At 40.2% G+C, this 17,234-nt stretch overlaps 2 protein-coding genes across 4 annotated transcripts; one reads left to right on the forward strand and one right to left on the reverse strand.

The window, feature by feature from the left end:
• The first annotated feature begins 7,155 nt into the window (after positions 1-7,155).
• LOC115756853 (AT-hook motif nuclear-localized protein 25) lies at positions 7,156-8,836 on the forward strand. Its single transcript, XM_030696819.2, has one exon. The coding sequence runs from the start codon at positions 7,925-7,927 to the stop codon at positions 8,690-8,692; it is 768 nt and encodes a 255-aa protein (XP_030552679.2). The 5' UTR covers positions 7,156-7,924; the 3' UTR covers positions 8,693-8,836.
• Positions 8,837-11,028: 2,192 nt separating this feature from the next.
• LOC115756851 (AT-rich interactive domain-containing protein 3-like) lies at positions 11,029-16,636 on the reverse strand. 3 transcript variants are annotated; one of them, XM_048272468.1, is made up of 14 exons: positions 16,572-16,618; positions 15,913-16,533; positions 15,789-15,828; positions 14,901-14,953; positions 14,507-14,552; positions 14,323-14,412; positions 13,441-13,548; positions 13,248-13,296; positions 13,079-13,154; positions 12,914-12,980; positions 12,750-12,800; positions 11,878-11,970; positions 11,406-11,490; positions 11,029-11,296 (listed from the first exon to the last, which is right to left on the reverse strand). In XM_048272468.1, exons 2-14 carry the CDS (start codon positions 16,524-16,526, stop codon positions 11,226-11,228), a joined length of 1,443 nt encoding a protein of 480 aa, XP_048128425.1. In that variant the 5' UTR covers positions 16,527-16,533; positions 16,572-16,618; the 3' UTR covers positions 11,029-11,225. The 3 variants fall into 3 exon arrangements, with proteins under 3 accessions (XP_048128425.1, XP_048128424.1, XP_048128426.1); XM_048272467.1 differs by having other exon boundaries at positions 15,913-16,636; XM_048272469.1 differs by having other exon boundaries at positions 11,029-11,490; positions 15,913-16,635.
• Between the last annotated feature and the right edge of the window lie 598 nt (positions 16,637-17,234).

Below are 17,234 nucleotides of genomic sequence, written 5' to 3' on the forward strand. Positions count from 1 at the left end.
GAAAAGTAGGTATCTCTTAATTTACATAGGACAAGTGCACCCGATAACCTAAACCTTACCGCGAAAGCGCAGTTGAGTCCGGGAACTTTTAAAAGATACAATTAAACCCAAAAAGTTGTTAGATTGGTGCAATCAATTATTTCCGTTTTACTGAGTTAACGCGTGACTTTTGTTTCGATTATTTTCTCTCTCGCACGATGCGACGACGTGACTTAAATGGATCGTGAAATGTAAGACTAAAACAATCATGTCTTGGCCCAAATCTGATTTGTTTATAATTTTTCATTAAATTAAATTAAAAATAAGCAAACAAAGAAGAACACAAAAGAGAGGGGAAGATGCAAGCGAGGGTTGTGTGAAATATTTATATGGATACCACTATATATACATACACATATGTACGTACGTATGTGTGTGTCTATATATATATATTGCTCGATTCGAAATCAATGCGAAGTTCGTGAATTCGACCTCAATAGGCCAAGTGGGTGATGAGTGGAAAATAATTCAGCTCATAATTGTATTAGGTGCGAAAAGACCTTTTTTTTATTATTTATTTTGGGTGCTCTAATGGTTGTGACTTATTATAAATTTCGGCTCGTGAGGAGATCTTTAAATTGCGTTTTGGGTCCATTCCATGACAAAATCGCATCCGACGAGAAAAGAACTTCCGGATTCTCAAACTTTGGAATCAATTTCAAATCGGGTTTTCTTTCTTAGATATATAGGCAAAAGCTGAAATCCATCGAGTCAAATATGTAACGGGAAATTCATCATGTGAAATGCATAAAAATAAAAACTTTTTTTTTTTATATTATCGGCCCATAAAGATTAAATATTTTTGGTAGTCATGTTTGGCTGCCGCACAAGTATTGATTCGATCAAAGATAGTGTGCTACTTTTAATAACAAAGGATTGACTAGGAGACTGCATAGCACAAATGCCGTTGACTCCAATTTTTTTTTTTTTGGGGGTCGAATGCCGTTGACTCATTGACTCGTGCAGTCTCCATCAATTTTTATTGCTTGTACTCTTTTTTTTTTTCCCCTCCTTTTTTCCAATATCTCCATCTTGACTTCACAGCTAAATATGCTTTTGCACGATGACATCTTGTAAGATTTGAACGGATGTGAAAATTTTGCACATGAACTTCTTTAACATGTGTTGCATGTTTGACCCCCAAAAAAAAAAAAAGTGTTGCATGCACACGAAGACGAATCAACGGCTAATCCAATTCTTGCTATCCATCCGGTCGTTTGGCGCTCGGTGCAATTTTCAGCAAATTCATATTAAAAGTTTTTAATTTCTCCCCCTCCCCGAGTTATAGTGTTACGGAAGATTATTATTTTTTCCTTAAATCCCGTCTCGTAATTAATTAAATTTTCTGAATATTTCTCGAATTGGGGGTTTTTTTTTTTTTTGGTTTATTCGTGTTGAGAAAGAGATGATAAAAAGATGGTATGGCCAAGTGGGATGGAGACATCAAAAGGTCCAAGTCAAAGGTTGTTGGGCTTTTGGACTCACTCACTCTATCAATTCACACTTGAGAACCACCAACTTAGCAAAATAAATAAGAATAAGTAATTAATTAGTTAATTAAAAACATTAAGAGCACTAGGAGAAGTTACATCAGTTCTGGGCTTAGCCCACATCCGATGTAAACGTTTGACAATCATCTTGGGCTTCAAGGCTGGGACTCTCCGTTCGTGGATTCCATTCAGAAGTTCGTATTTAGGACAGGGCAAGATCCATACAAAAATTCTCAAACTATGCCTACTGTGACATAGTTGTCTAATTTTTTTTTTCTGTGCAACAAAAAATCATAAACTTGCGCATGAGTGACACATTTATCCTCCATAAATGACAATCGTTAAAAATCTGCCTACATGGATGCTGGAAAGCAAAATGCGCTGACATGGCGAAGCCCACGTGGCTTAAGTGAAATAAAAATGACGTTATATTGGCTGAAAAATCATCTGACAAAATGGTCTAAGGTATATGTGTTACAATGAGCATAGTTTGAGATTTCTTATAGCTTTTTTCTCTTTAGGATATGTCGGACTTTGTTGACATGTTAACATCACTTAGGTCACTGAATTATGATCACTCCACATGAAGATATACTAAACAGTGTAAAGATGATGTATTAAGCGCCACGATTGAGTATCATCGAACTTTGAATGCAACCCACTTATTTAAAGTTTTGTTTTGTTTTTGATTGCTCTATCGCTTTATTAAATCGATCTAGCAGACCCGTCTTAATATACCCAGCATTACTCCTAAAATTATAGTATAACAACCTTATCCAAGACATATATTTTTATTACAAAAATAGGAAAGGGGCCCCACATGATTGCTGATTTCTTGGCGTGGTACAATGACCATACTAAATTTTAATGATGTGGCACACGTCAAAAAGTGGAGAAGTGTTCATGTGCAATTTATTTTAACATCAACATTAGCAAGTGGGTACTTGGCATGGAATAACGATGAGATTCTAATCAAAGCCTTTTCTTTTATATATATATATATTGCAATAAAAAAATTTATTTATCTTATAAGATTTTTTTTTATAAAGGAAAAGGCATTTTGGGTAACCTAGGATTTCCACAAACAATATTTCATTATCGCTCCAATATTTAAAATCCGACACTTCTATTATATTGGGCCCTTTTCTTGGCATATTTAATTTCATGGGAGCCATACTTCTCTAGTAATTAATTTCCAAAAGTTATACCCCTCTAGTGACTTTGGTAGGCTAGCACTCCATTCTACACACGCATATATAGAGAAAAGTACCAAAAAAGTTATAAAGCTATTGCATTAGTATCAATTCAATTATAAATCTTTCAATTGAATTAATTTAGTCCTAAACCTTTTTGCATTGGTACAGATCTCCGTCCTATGTGGCACCGTCGGCACCGACGTGAATTCTTTTTTAATTTTTAATTATTATTATTATTATTCCCCCATTTTCTATTTTTATTGTCAATCGCCGATCGCCCACTAATAAGGGGAAGAAAAAAATTAGGGAAATAATAATAAAAAATTCAAAAAATTATTTAAATAATTTCACATCAACGCCAACAGTACCACATAGGACAGCGATCTGTACCATGCAAAAAGGTTTAGGACTAAATTGGTCCAATTGAAAGGTTTAGGACTAAATTGGTCCAATTAAAAAGTTTAGGATTAAATTAGTACCAATATAATAGGTTTATGACTTTTTTGATACTTTTCTTCACATATATATAAGCAGCAAAGTGCATCATGAAGTCGAGATTACTTAGTTTTTCTCCTTTTCAAGTTACATTGCTCCGTAATTTGTTATATGGCCAAAAATAATAATAATAATAACCTTGAATTTATAATGCACGTCGCTTGTTTGAGAAAATTTCAAATAAATGTCATGTTTTTCATTTAAATACGGAGTTTAAGTCGATCTTAAAAGTACTTTATCCCCCCTTCACCTAAATCAAGTGCTTTTGTTGAGTTTTTTTTACTATTCTCGAGACTGTTAGCGCTTGTTGACAAAATTGAACCAATCTCATGCGTTGACACGGGAAAATTACTAAAAAAGTCATAAACCTATTACAATTGTGCCAATTCGGTCTTAATTTTTTTTTTGTCGATTTAGTCCTAAATCTTTTGCAATTGTGTCAATTTAATCCATCATGTTAATTTAACCTAGCCGCATTGACATGGGGGCCGGCCAGCGCCGGCCATCCGACAACATAATATTTTAATAATTTTAAATTTTTTAAATTTTCATTTATTTTCTTTTTCTTTCTGCCTTTTTTCCTACCATCTTCTTTCTCTAGTCGGTCGCCGGTCGGTGGCTGGCTAAAGGTTGAAGAATATACGGAAGGAAAAAAATAAAAGAGAAAAATAAAAAAAGAAGAAGTCAAAACAATATTGTTAAAATTTATCACGTCGGCGCCGTCGGTATAACGTTGGGGATTTCCGTTCAAAATTAATCGAATAGACTGAATTGGTAAAAATACAAAAGGTTTATGATTGAATTGGCATCATTACAAAATGTTTAGTACTGAATTGGCAAACAAAAAAAGTTTATGACTGAATTAGTAAAATTGCAATAATTTTTAAAAAAAAATTTGTAATTTTTCCATTTAAATATGAGTTTTCTGACAGAAATCTAACCCACGACCATCGGTTCCCGAACTGAAAGCACGAGAATGAGATCGGGTCCATACCAGATCAGATCGCTCTTGGTATTATAGAACCATGTTATTATAGGTCAGTTCCTAAAACTGGCTCTCGCTTTGGAAGCATACCCTCCCTCCTAATCTCACTTACAAATCCAGGACTAATCTTTAAGACAAAGGGGCAAATTAATTAGAGGGGTTTCTTTCTTCTTCTTCTTCTTCTTTTTCAATGTAAAGTATTCAAGCAATGCTGGCCTTTTTTGGTGGCTCAAGACAAAAGTGGTTCTATATTATAATTGATCATTATTCTCTCCGAGGTGGCTCTGTTCATTCAAGTTGCACAGCATGTGATTATCTCATCATTTTTTTTATATGGCACATTATTAAATTCATGTACATCCATACAAACATAGACATATATAACTGCACTGTTAAATTATGACACATTAAACAGATGGGCGGTGCTGGAAGATTGAAAAAAAGGAAGAGAGTAGAAATCCTAATGATGAGCATATTGGTGATGAGAGCTAGCTGGGCACACTCTTCTCTGAGGTCTATATGCATGCAAGCATATCTCTGACTTTAAGATTAATTTCTCTTAGTATAGTGATTAGCATAGTGATTAAAGAGTTGTGGGGGTAAATTAATAGTGACAATCATGGCTAATATTGGATAAGGTAGGTTTACTATGTATGGCATGAAAAAGATGAGACGATTGATGAAGCTAATAGGTGCTGCAACTCTAGTGCTCGGCGCGAAAAAAGATTTTGGTACTTAGTCTTCACTTCTTAATGATACTCTTCTGGCGTCAAGTGGACACGACTAAAGTTTAAGATAGTGGAATGAATTAGTCAAATAAAACAAGCAATGGCTACGCAGTGAAATTGGATGGATGTAACGCACATCAAGTTGAACATGTTGAGAATGATAGGGTTTTCACAAGTTGTGGAAGGGGGCAGGTCGAAGGGGGAATTATTTTATGTATCTATTACATGACCGGCGGGGTATGATCCATCGATCACGTTGCTCGTGTGACTACACATATCCTGACCCATTTTTTCATTTGAATTGTGGAACTTTTCGTTTTTGCTTGAATTGTCTCTCTGAATATCACTATTATGTGAGGTAACCGTTTTTATGAAATATCTTATCGTATTGGAGAATGGAATTAGAAGTAGCGTGTGTGTTGACTAACACGATGAGTTGACATAACGATCTCATTGGCGGTTGTTGAACCTCGGCTCTTAGGAGTAAATGGTGAGGACACATCAATAAGTGGAGATACATGACTCCATAATACATCACACGTTAACTCACCCTAGGGAGACGTTTGAGAGAAATCCCTAGTTGAGGTCAATTAATGTATCCAATTGAGGTCACTTTCATTCATAAGTTTAGCTTTAATGAGTTGTGATCTAATCAGATATCTTAACCGACCCATATCACTTAAATCTTATGATATGGTACTCAGCCATGAGCCAACTTCCGTCATAAATATGTCTCAACAATCTCCCCATCTCATGTGTGGCTCTTGAGTGCTAATTAGGCTTGCTCCCCTTTAATCCAAGCATCATCTACACCTTTGATACACCCCAACTGAATATCCACGGACATTGCAACACCTGTCCATCGCTACCTCGAGACTATGCTGTTACACCATAGTGTTCGCCTTCGTCCGTCATCTTTCTCTTGCCATATATCGCTTATTCTGGTGTTTACCGGTGATGGTATACAATTAGTTTACACAACACTTTTGCAATGTCCGGGAACAACTGATTTGGTCGACTAGATCGGAAACTATCAAGAGATTAGAACTCAAGTTCGAGTCCATCTTTACATAACATCCATGAATTGTAGACTTTATAACACGCATTAAAAGTTTGCTACCTTCATCCAGAGCTTATTATCAAAAGAAAAAAAAAGGAAAAAAAAAAAAAGAGTTCAAGTTGTCCAAGCTCATTAACACATAGCTAGTAGGACATCACCGCCCACTAAAAGAGTTTAAGCCAATGGATTACGACACATTATACCGATTCCGTCACGTGGGACTTCGCTTAACATCTCGCATACTCCGTCAAGCATGTTTATTCATAAAATCCTAAAGTAATATCTGATTTCAAAGTATAAATTAATTTCCCGAGAGAAGTCGATATACATATATCGTATATATATCCTCCTTATATACTATGTAATGCCAAATAGGGTTGTGGGGATGGATGAATATGAATGAAAGAGGACCCAAGAAATGTGAGGGAGGAAGAGTGGGAGAGGGATGGAATTGGTCAAGTTCCGATGTCCCGACACCCCTCACGTGTCGGACGCGCCAATGCGTCTCGTCCATGCTGCCTTGACTTCTTGCTTGGCATCTTCACCAGCATACATGCACATTGCTCCACACACATTATATATTCATATCCCAATTTTTTGCCCCCCAATTTCACCATATGGTGTTCATAGTTATCCGAATATTCGATTCGTGAATCTTTCCTTCCGAATTTGTGATTTTAATTTTCGGGATTTCGACGGAAAGATGCTCTCTTCATAATTCCTGGAAATGCAGATTGTTTGAGGTTAGGTTTGTTCTTAGACTATGAGTTGTGACCCCGTGAGTTTTACATTTCTTCTTCGGCACACCGAATCTGACTCGGTGAATTTATGCTCCTCCTCTGCCCTTGCACAAATCACCGCTTTCTCGATTTTATGTTCTGCTTGTTGCTTTTGCGGTTCACAAACAAGATCAATCCCCTATAGGTGGAAGATGAAAACCCTCTTTAAGAGTGGCCATTGATGTCACTCGGAAATTAAAGAAAGCACCCAAGAATACAATAACAAGCTAGCTAGGAGATAGCTCACAAGAATGACGGTGCTACTAAGAATTATATAAGAACTTCAAATTGCAACTCCACCAGTCTAAGGTAAGCTTAAGGAATGCTTCTTTTTGCATAGATTAGGGCATCCATTAAAGTAATTTTTAGTGCTTCCATGCCTTTGTTTGTCAGGCATTTTCTTCCTCTCTCACTCAACCCTTTTTCATCTTTTGCTCCACTTTTGCATTGGAACTCTTCTCTCTCTCTCTCTCTCTCTCTCTCTCTCTCTCTCTCTCTCTCTGAGATAATAAACTAGTAAACCCTCTTCACTCAAAGCCTCTCTCAGAGACCTGTTCATCCCAGACACCATAAGTGATCTGAAGAACATGAGCTCCTTCTTCGTTCACAGTGATCTATCTCATCAGTGATTGCGATCAGTTGATCCTAGAGCTTAGCATTTAACGTTTAGCCTCTTAAACTTTTGCCCTTCGTCTCTTCTCCATGATCTTCCGCCCTCGCCTCTTTCCGGAGACCTCAATCTCAGGCCGAGTAAAAGACGAGAAGATGGTAGAGCGGTTCGAGATGTTCTAATTTTGAGGATGGTCAGTGTCCTCAGATATAAGTTCTCTCTGAAACCCAGAAAACAAGATCCTTTTTTTTTTTTTTTTTCGCTTTTGTTTTATGCACTTACAAGGTTCGAAGTAGTAAATGCAAGAAGATCAGATCACCTGTAAAGAACATAGCTTTCACTTTTGCCCTCCGTCAGTTTCCTCTTTTTCTGGTAGTCTTAAGCTGTTCTTGAGCTTTCTTGCTTCATTCCTTTGATCTTCTAGCCTGTCCTATTCTACTGCATAGAAACCCTAGCTGGAATGTTAGAATACCCCAAAGAAAAAAGGAAGTGCTAACTTCTATTCATGGAGACCTAGAGAGAGATTGAGAGAAATTAGGGCAATGTCCGGTTCAAGAGATCCTGAAGCACCCACCACCAGCTCAGGCACACCATCCTCCTCCGGTCGCAGACCACGTGGCCGCCCTCAGGGCTCCAAGAACAAGCCCAAGCCCCCAATCATCATCACCCGAGACACCCCCAACGCCCTCCAATCCCATGTGCTTGAGGTCTCCGCCGGATCCGACATTGTTGACGCCATCACGACCTATGCCCGCCGCCGCGGCCGGGGCATCTCCATCCTTAGTGGCACCGGTGCCGTCACCAATGTCACACTCCGCCAGCCCGCCACGCCGTCCGGGAGCATCATCACCATGCATGGAAGATTCGACATCCTTTCGCTGACGGGGACGGTGTTGCCACCTCCCGCGCCACCGGGTGCTGGGGGATTGGCGATATATCTTGCGGGAGGACAGGGGCAGGTAGTGGGTGGGAGCGTGGCTGGGCCCTTGATGGCATTGGGGCCAGTGGTGCTGATGGCAGCGTCCTTTGCGAACGCGATGTTCGATAGGTTGCCTTTGGAGGAAGCGAGGGAGGACGCGCCGCTGGCACAAATGCAGCCATCGGCATCGCAGTCGTCGGACGCGACGCCTTGTGGAGGTGATCAAATGGGCGAAGGGGTGAGCAGGACTAGCGCAGGTGGCGGCAGTGGGAACAGCGGCAGTTCTGTCCCGTTCTACAATTTGGGAGGGGGAAATTATCCTTTCTCTAGCGGCGATGTGTTCGGTTGGGGCAGCGGAGGCAGCGGAGGTGCAGGACGGCCTCCCTTTTAGGATTTCCTTATGAAGGTAAGGTGTGTGGAGGATGAGTATTTGATCTGTTTGTTAATCAAGACCTCACACACGGTGATCAAGAAAGAGAGGATTAAACTAGAAATTCAAGCATACGTCCATACACATCAGCTTAGAAGTCGCAAACTCAAGCTGTGTAAGTTTTCTTGATATCGAGGCACATGATTCTCTTCTGGTTTTTCATGGGACTGGTTGCTAAAAATCCTATGTGGGTGTCTTGTGCTTCACCTTCTTGGATAACACAAAACAATAAGCATGCTTTCTTTCTTCTTCCTTCTTCCGGTGGAAATTCAGCAGCATATTTTAAGACATTAAGATCTGGAGGCATGCAGATACATGACTACATTCATGGCAATTATGTGCAGCAGGAAGCACTCTTGGCAGAATTTTGTTTTGACTGGTATTTCATTGTGAAGTATTCATGATGATTTCCTCTCAATAATGGAAGTTAAAGAATAAATAAATAGATAGATAAATGTATGTATAGCTGAAATTTACAAAACTCTACCCAGTAACATGGGCAAAAATAGAAATTTCTGTTTGTCAGACATTTGGAATGTGCGAGGCCAGCTAGAGAATTGGACAAGAGGGACTCTTTTCTTTCCTTTAATTTCTTCAGTTCCCATGCAGTTTAAGTAGCTCGAGTATGGTCATTTTTATCTATCTCATTAGCTGATCACAGTTTCGGGTAACCATCCTCGGCGCTATGTGTATAGTCAAATCACCAAAAATCATGTAAAACACTGCAATAATATCATTTACAGAAGATGTTCACACATAGGACAATAACCTTAATCAAACAAGTTGGACAAGCATATGAGGCTTATCATATAAGCAGACCAGAATTTAAAACACCGACGTGTCTTGGGCATTGGTCCCCTCCGATCAAGCAACTACAGCTTACCAATTCAGTTCACACTCCCAAGTAACCAAGTAGAATCATCTTCTGACTCTCCAGAACAAATAGATTAAGTCAGAGAGGCGCCACGTTGGCTAATGTGATGGCAAATGAAGCGACGGCAAAGGCCACACTCGCTTGAGGCTGTCCAGCAGTGGAGCCACCGCCTCCAGGCGTGACGCCCAGGGTTGGAGCGGCAGCAGCGGCGATGGTGTACTCCTTAGATGAGGCGGACCACACGGTATCTGACATACCCACCGACACCAGGATTGCGAAAACGGTGATTGCTAGGCCAAGCAAATAGCTCAGATGACGCCTGTTATTTGCCATATTTGAGAGGGCAATGGCAGTATTCACCAAAATCTCGTTCAAGGGGACATAGGATTATATATAAAAGCTCGTCAGACAATTGGTTCAATCAGTTATCCATCAATCTTTGCCTGTCTTGCTAAGCAAGGCGTTAGGAAAGTCAAGCCCTCCGATTCCCCGGCGACGGCGACAAGCAGTGTTTCGTGTTCATACAAAGGATGCTTTTAACATGGTAGAGATTGGCTGCTGCTTTAAATTTTGTATTGAACTTTAACCCTGAGATTTCGACTGTCTGAAAACACAGCTTTCATTAATATATGTGTATAGGATGAAGAAAGTCATGAAGTGGTTAAAGCTGTCGCATTTGAATAGGCTTTTTGGCGTTGAAACACTCGTTGCTTAAGACTAAAGGGAGGGCAATGAAGAAAGTGATTATGCACAGCCTTCAAGAATCACTTCAATAATTAATCTCATAATATTTTCCTAATTGCAAGAAAATTAGGGAAATCGCAGTGCCCGCGCATGTGTGTGTATATATATATAGCCTAAATGCTTGACCATCTACGCTTGGGAATTGCAAGAATTTGTGCTGGCTTCACGCTAAAGATTCACTCTTCCTACTCGAGCGCTTCCTTTTGTTGTCAAAAGTACTGACTTTAAGATAATGAATTGGCCAAGTAGTTAAAGTCCTCAAGTTTCTGCAGTTAGAAAGATGAGCCTGTCCTATAAAGACGCTGCAAGAACAATGCAGCGAAACAAGCGAATCGAGTCACGGGACTCTCTCTGTATCAACCTCTACATCTCCTGAAACCAAAGCGCGCCCTAGAATACTTATCGATCAATACCCGCATGGTTATATTTTGTGAACTTCAGCAGTTAGAGACAGTTTCCATCAAACTAGATTTTCATGTTGTATTAGCTGTAATTACCAACAGAATCTAACTGGAAATCAATTACCTTAAGGGAAAGATTATGCAAGAATCACTAATGCACAACAAAGTCAGTGTACTTCATACCATGGAAGCATACCATCTTCGGAATCCTCCTCATGGAATAGCTCCTCACATCAGGCACGCACCACACATAATTCCATCAAAGACTATAAAGATCCGAATACTGAATAAGTGTTCCCTTTTCCCAGTATGCGACAGACATGTTTAATCATAGCTCCTCTTGAATCTCGACAACAAAACTACATAATACCATGATCATAATACACTAAGAATAAAGACAATTATTAGTCAAATAAATATAAAAAAATTATTCCAAAAAGATTAAGCTATCCACTGGTGTAGGTCAAAGCTTCATTTAGGCATTTAGTGCGCAAAAAAACTTATTTGCGAGACTTTTGAGTTGAGAAATTCGGCGAAGCAGGGCCACAGCAAGGTCAGAAGCAAATCTTTCACCTCATAGATATGAACAGAGCATGACATGCAGATGCCTCGCGAAATATGGAATTGCCCTAGCATTACAGATCCTTCTGCTCACATGGAACACGCACAAATAATTGGCCATTCAGGGTGACCACAGCAGATGTCTGGTGTGGATCAATTCTCGATGGTAAGCTGACAACCTGCGAGAAACCGCCTTGATTGTCAAATTTCCAATTGTACAAACACTGCAAATATACGGCAGAAAATCAAAAAGCTGATCAACCAAGAACGCAAGTATCTGAAAATCTATTCTGCAAGATCAGTATCTCCAAAAAACTGTAGGACAGCAACAAGGAAGATGAGATTTTTTATGATCTTGTCCCATATAAAGAAATTTAGTACTTCATCTGAGTTATCATAAAGATAGTAAAATGCAGGCGTAGACATTTGGAACTCACAATAACTCTATCAACAAGGATTGGCACAGTGCTAAATTTGCACTTTAACCGCTTGAAACTAAAGAAGAAAGTAAAAAATTCATCCTTACAGGGACTCTACATAAATAATCTTTATTTTGTTTAACAAACCTTTTTAAAGGGCGTGACACCCCAGGGATTATCCAGTTGCTGTGGTTGACCAGATATAATCAGACGTCCTGCAGGATCAGACTGCACATGTACCTGACTTACAAATAAAAAAGTTATGAAGTGAAGGCTGCAACCAAATAATCACCAATGATTTTAAATGTCTTTTCTGACATTTTCTGCTTTAACCATCAGAAGATTTTCCTGGAGCACCTCTTCTTTTCATGAAAAAAGAAAATCAAATTATCCAGTAAAAGAGTGGCTACCTTATAACAAAATGACTTCCAGGTGAGTCTAATGGATTCAGCTTTGCCTAACTTAGTCTAAGCTCCCTCCCTCACTACAAGCATCCCCTCCCATGGGGCTGACTAACAAATTTTTAATTCCCAAACACCTGTATAAGTTCTTTGTATGAACTAAAACCCATAAACTCCTATCCTGAATTTTATGCCCAAAGTGTTATTACACAGCCATCTTTTAATTACTGCAACACTGGGGACAGAAAATAAAACAATCACGAGTGCCCAGCACTAAAAGCTAAGGTGGCATAGTCAATTCCTCTTGCACCACAAGGACCAGCAGACACCGGTATGCATAAACTATGAAAAAGGTTAACCATCTTTACGTCACATCCACTGAATTTTCTGTCAGCAAGTACAATGTTACTTAACCTTCTCAACAAAACAGAACTATGATGTGATTTGAGATCATGTATTTAGAAATCCCTCTAACCACTTACATAAACCCAATAACATTAATGACAATCCTCCTTTAAGGGTAAAGATGAAACAATAAAACAAGAGGTAACACTGTGTAAATGGAGGAAGCGTGCCAAAAAGGGCATAATAAAGTGCTACTGGCTACATTAGACTTACCTCCTCACGGAGAAGCCCAGGAACTAAAGCATAAACCTCAAAGCATTCATTCTGCAGTCATAGTTTTTTTTTTTTTTGGTCAGACTGCAGTCATAGTTAGGATAGTTACTTTTAATTGCAAATATATGTCTGAAAGAACTCAATCAGAAAACAGAAGAACTTACAATTTTATACACGTTAATCTTTACCCAGTCAGCAGGTGGCCCAACATCAATTACTATTGAGTTTAATCTGCAAAAAATAAAAATAAAAAAAATCCAAAGTCAAGGAAAAATTTTCACTTGTTTCACAAACAATTCAGACCCAAACTAGTTGATTCGGCAAATTACTGTGGCTTCGATGCTTTAGTGCGAGCCGGAGGGACGGTGTTCCCAGGTGCAGGTGTTTTTTTGCGCTTTAACAAACCTGAAGATAAACATTGGGAGTCAGTATAGTAAGTCTCATGTAAGGCTATCCCATGGGCACAAAAATCAAGAAAATTGATTAAAAGATAACCACCACTCTTTATCTGCTTGTCACTTTTCTGCGAAAAGCTATATTTCCCATCCTGAAAAATGAAATTGTTCGTAACAGGGGACCATAAATGGAAGAAATGGATAAAACAGAGGTAAGGCAAGGCAGATGATGGGACATAATTGTTGAAAGTGTCGAATATCGAATCTTAAAATGCCTTAATAATTGGATTGCTAACCTCGGCATTACCAGAACTCTGAGAGTGCCAACCCTGCATAGCACGAGCAGCAGCATCCCTTAGGGCCCTACCTGAGGTTGATGCTTGGCTAATGTGACTACCACCAACCTAAAGATGAATTCATGAGAATTATATGAATTTTGGCTTCTAATATCTGTATTTAGCATAACAGGATAAAGAAGAGCATACAGCCCGTTCTGTGGCCAAATTTGACATGCATCATAACCTCCTGGCTTAACTCTACTAGGACTGGTTCCTTCATGTATTGCCAAAGTAGATGTGACCCCTAGAGCTTTAGTAAGAGTTTCACATACTTGCCAGGTCTTCCAGTTTCGAATGCATTTATGGTGCCAGAAAAAGATATTGCCAAGCTCCCAAAGCAGACATATAACCATAAAGCAATTGACAAGAGATATTACTTACGTCTACAAATAAAAAATGTTAGAATATTCACAACATTCCTCTTGCTTCAATTAATATCTTGGCATCTATTGATCACTGCAAGAAGAGAGTGAGCAACATGATAATGTTCGCGACAAGACTTAGACAAGGGCATCAAATCCCACAATGTTTATCACTCCTATGGATAATCACAAAAGACTTCAACAGAAAGGTGAAATGCCAACCACATGAACAAGACTGACTAGATGATCAGTATCTCCATTCACATGGTCATTCTTTTAAGATGAAACCAATATAAATTCAGTCAACTCTTCAATTGTGAAATCATCCCTAACCCTCGTGCTGCAGATGAAACATTATTCTCAATGGTCAATGGCTTAGCAAAGTTATTTTCAATCTTAGGAAAAGAATGCTTTGTCAAGTTATGAAGCTCAACCCTCATTCTGCTTGGCTCAGCCTTACTATTTGCACAAAAGTTACCTGATTTTCAGACTTGGGAATTGAATTATCATATTCAAAATAAGGAAGTTCACCACACTGCATTCTGTACTTTTCATACTCAAGTAGTGCCTGCAGAAAATCATGTGCAAGAAACTTCACCACATACAGGTAAAATCTGATGGAATTTTGAAAACTGAAAGGAGTGTAGCACGGGTAACAAAACCTTCTCATAGAAGTTCCGGAATGTCCAAGAAACAGTAGTACAAGTCCTGCTCAAGTAAAATAGCAATACCCAAGTCAGCCACTACAGAGGAAACTACAATAACTACACAGCCACCACCATCCCTTGCTCATACACAAGGAAGAGCTTCAGATTTCAATAGTATTTTCCAAAATCTTATCTGCAAAGGCTACGCGCAATAGGTACCCCAGACATGCAGATTACATGAAAATATAACTCGAACCCTCTCTATCCAAAAACCAACAAAGTAAGTGATGCAAAATATGCAAACTAAAAGAATCTACTGACTTATGATAAAAGTGGAACTATTCTATTGAAAAACACCAAGCGGCGAATGAGAACAAATGAGCAAATCATATTCAAAAAGAGCCATTACTTTGGAGGTCTAAATGGTGCTCCCACTTGCCTCCACAGTTTGCATGATGTAACCTGCAGATGCCCAATAAAGAGAAAGCAAGCCATTAATTTCTTGATACCAGCAAGGAGATCATGTTGTCTTCACAGATCAATATGACGGCATATACAGTAATTGAGTTTGGTTGGGATGGGACAACACTATTTTTCACTTGAAATCATCCTTTTGTGGTCTAATGAGCAGTATTGCTTTAGATATGTCATCTCAGCATTTACTGAAAAAAACTGACAACCTTTTCAAATATATCCACTCAAATAGATCGGTATACGCATAAGTAGACATACAGCATAAATCCATGCCTAAACCACCCAACAGTTACGCATCTCGGCAAAGCTAAAGTGTTATGAATTACACAGCAGAAGAGATAATAGACAATTTCAACTAACTACATTTAGGGAAGCAAATAACTGATCACTTGACTCAGGTGTCCCAGTACCACTCACAATATAAGCTTTTGCGCAACAAAGTTCCTTAGTAAAGAACATTTTGCATGCTTTAACCATACAGCCACAAATGGCCTCCAAGTGGAGTTTCCGATGTACAAACAAAATTGTTGCTGAACACGAAGCTTGCATTGCTTGCCAGCAGCCCAGCAAGGAGCTATGAAGAAAGTTTTTGCAAGCTATTCATCATTCTTTCATGGTAATAAGCCTTAGAAATGGGCAGGTAAATGGAGATTGGAGAACGGGAGAAGAAAAGCTTATACCATATCCTGAACCCTTCCCCCGGCTTGAAGAAATGGAATACCACAATGCATCATTGTTCTGGTTACATATATCATTCGTGGGAAATAAAAACGGAAACTTTTCCAAAATTTGCTACAGTAAAGGGGATAAAATTGAGAGGCACCTGCTCATAGCCGCCAAGTTTAACCACAGCTCTGTATAGTCTATTGCAAAAAAGTAAAACTGTCAAAAGACAACAGGGTACGAACAGCTAAATTCAAGAAAATATCGCAGCAGAAAAAAGTTACTTGAGCAAGTTCAGTTCTTCTTTGTAGAACTTCGGAGCTTTGAACTCCAAATTCCTCCCCTTGTAAAAAGTTTCGACCTCCTTCCTGAAAGAATATTGCTCCTCCTCTGTCCCTGATTCATCGCCATAATCATATTGTGTTTCCCAGGAAAACCGTGGCTCCGAGCTTTTCAATGGATCAATCTCTTCCTTCAGAACAATCTGCTTATCATTCTCCGTCGCACTACCCTTGGATTCTTTCTCAATCCGGTTGTCTTCGGCATTTTCAACCTGATTCGAAGGCTCCACATCGCCAGAACCGTTCCCAACGGCGGCGCGCGGTTCGTCAGCACTCGCATCGACCCGAGCATCCTCGCCCACCGGCTCGGGGACGCCATCCGCGTTTGCGCCCGTCGGCGCCTCCGCATTTTCTCGGCCCGCGTCGGCCTCGTCAGCCTTAGCGGGCTCGGCGAGAGCCAAGGCTTCGGGGGCTCGCTCGGAGGGATCCTCGTCGCCGCATTCGCCCGCGGCTCGAGACTTCTCGCACGCGCTGACGCCCTCGCATTGTTCCGGCCCTCCCTCCTCCCCGATGGCCGCCGTCTCCTCCCGCGCCAGAGCGCCTCCATCGTCGTCCATCTCGACAGCCGCAACGACTCGCTCGCCGTTCGGAACTCAGCTGTTCGACCTCGGAGCCCCCGCAAAGCACGAAACGCTCGTCCGCTCGCTCGCTCGCTCACCCACGAGAGAGAGAGAGAGAGAGAGAGAGAGAGAGAGAGAGAGAGAGAGGGGAGGGGAGAGCACGCAGCGTCGCCCCCCGCACCCAGAACGGAAGGAGAACAGACGTGAACACCGAAGCGCGGCGGAGCGAAGGTTACCCAGAAGCCGTGGCTGCTTGCAGGCGACAACTGTGGGGTTTTCTGAGCGCTCTGCGACTGAGATTCGAAGCTCCTGAAACTTTGGGTGAGAGAGAGAATGAGAATGAGTGCGCGCGACGATATATAGAGAAGGCAGGGAAGCAAGAAGCTGCGCAAAGTGGCATTGGCTGCCGTAGGCAAAGGCCTCCGAGGCAAAGGTGTGGATGAACTTTTCAACCTCCTTCTCTATCCGCCTCACGTGCCGAACCCCGCCCCCCTTTCTTTGTCTCTCTCCCTTTGATCTCTCTTCTTAATTTTCTTGATTGTTTTTTTGTGATAAATGTCCTTTTATTTTGAGTGGATATTAAGTAACTCGAAATCTAATTTCGGATATTTCTTTTGAAAACGCAAAACAATTACGTTGATACCGAACATAAGAATATTTGTTTCCTTCGACGGATCGGAACACCCGTAGACGGGAGATATCGAC

The sequence above is a fragment of the Rhodamnia argentea genome, chromosome 11, assembly GCF_020921035.1.
Source record: "Rhodamnia argentea isolate NSW1041297 chromosome 11, ASM2092103v1, whole genome shotgun sequence".
NCBI lineage: Eukaryota > Viridiplantae > Streptophyta > Magnoliopsida > Myrtales > Myrtaceae > Rhodamnia > Rhodamnia argentea.

What these genes read in the sequence shown, in the direction of transcription:
- LOC115756853 (XM_030696819.2), top strand. Translation starts at nt 7,925, where the DNA reads ATGTCCGGTTCAAGAGATCCTGAAGCACCCACCACCAGCTCAGGCACA.
- LOC115756851 (XM_048272467.1), bottom strand. Translation starts at nt 16,526, where the DNA reads ATGGACGACGATGGAGGCGCTCTGGCGCGGGAGGAGACGGCGGCCATC. An exon ending in AACTTGGCGGCTATGAGCAG is followed by an intron (nt 14,954 to 15,788) that starts GTGCCTCTCAAT and finishes GGGCATCTGCAG; the next exon opens with GTTACATCATGCAAACTGTG. An exon ending in TCCGGAACTTCTATGAGAAG is followed by an intron (nt 14,413 to 14,506) that starts GTTTTGTTACCC and finishes GATTTTCTGCAG; the next exon opens with GCACTACTTGAGTATGAAAA.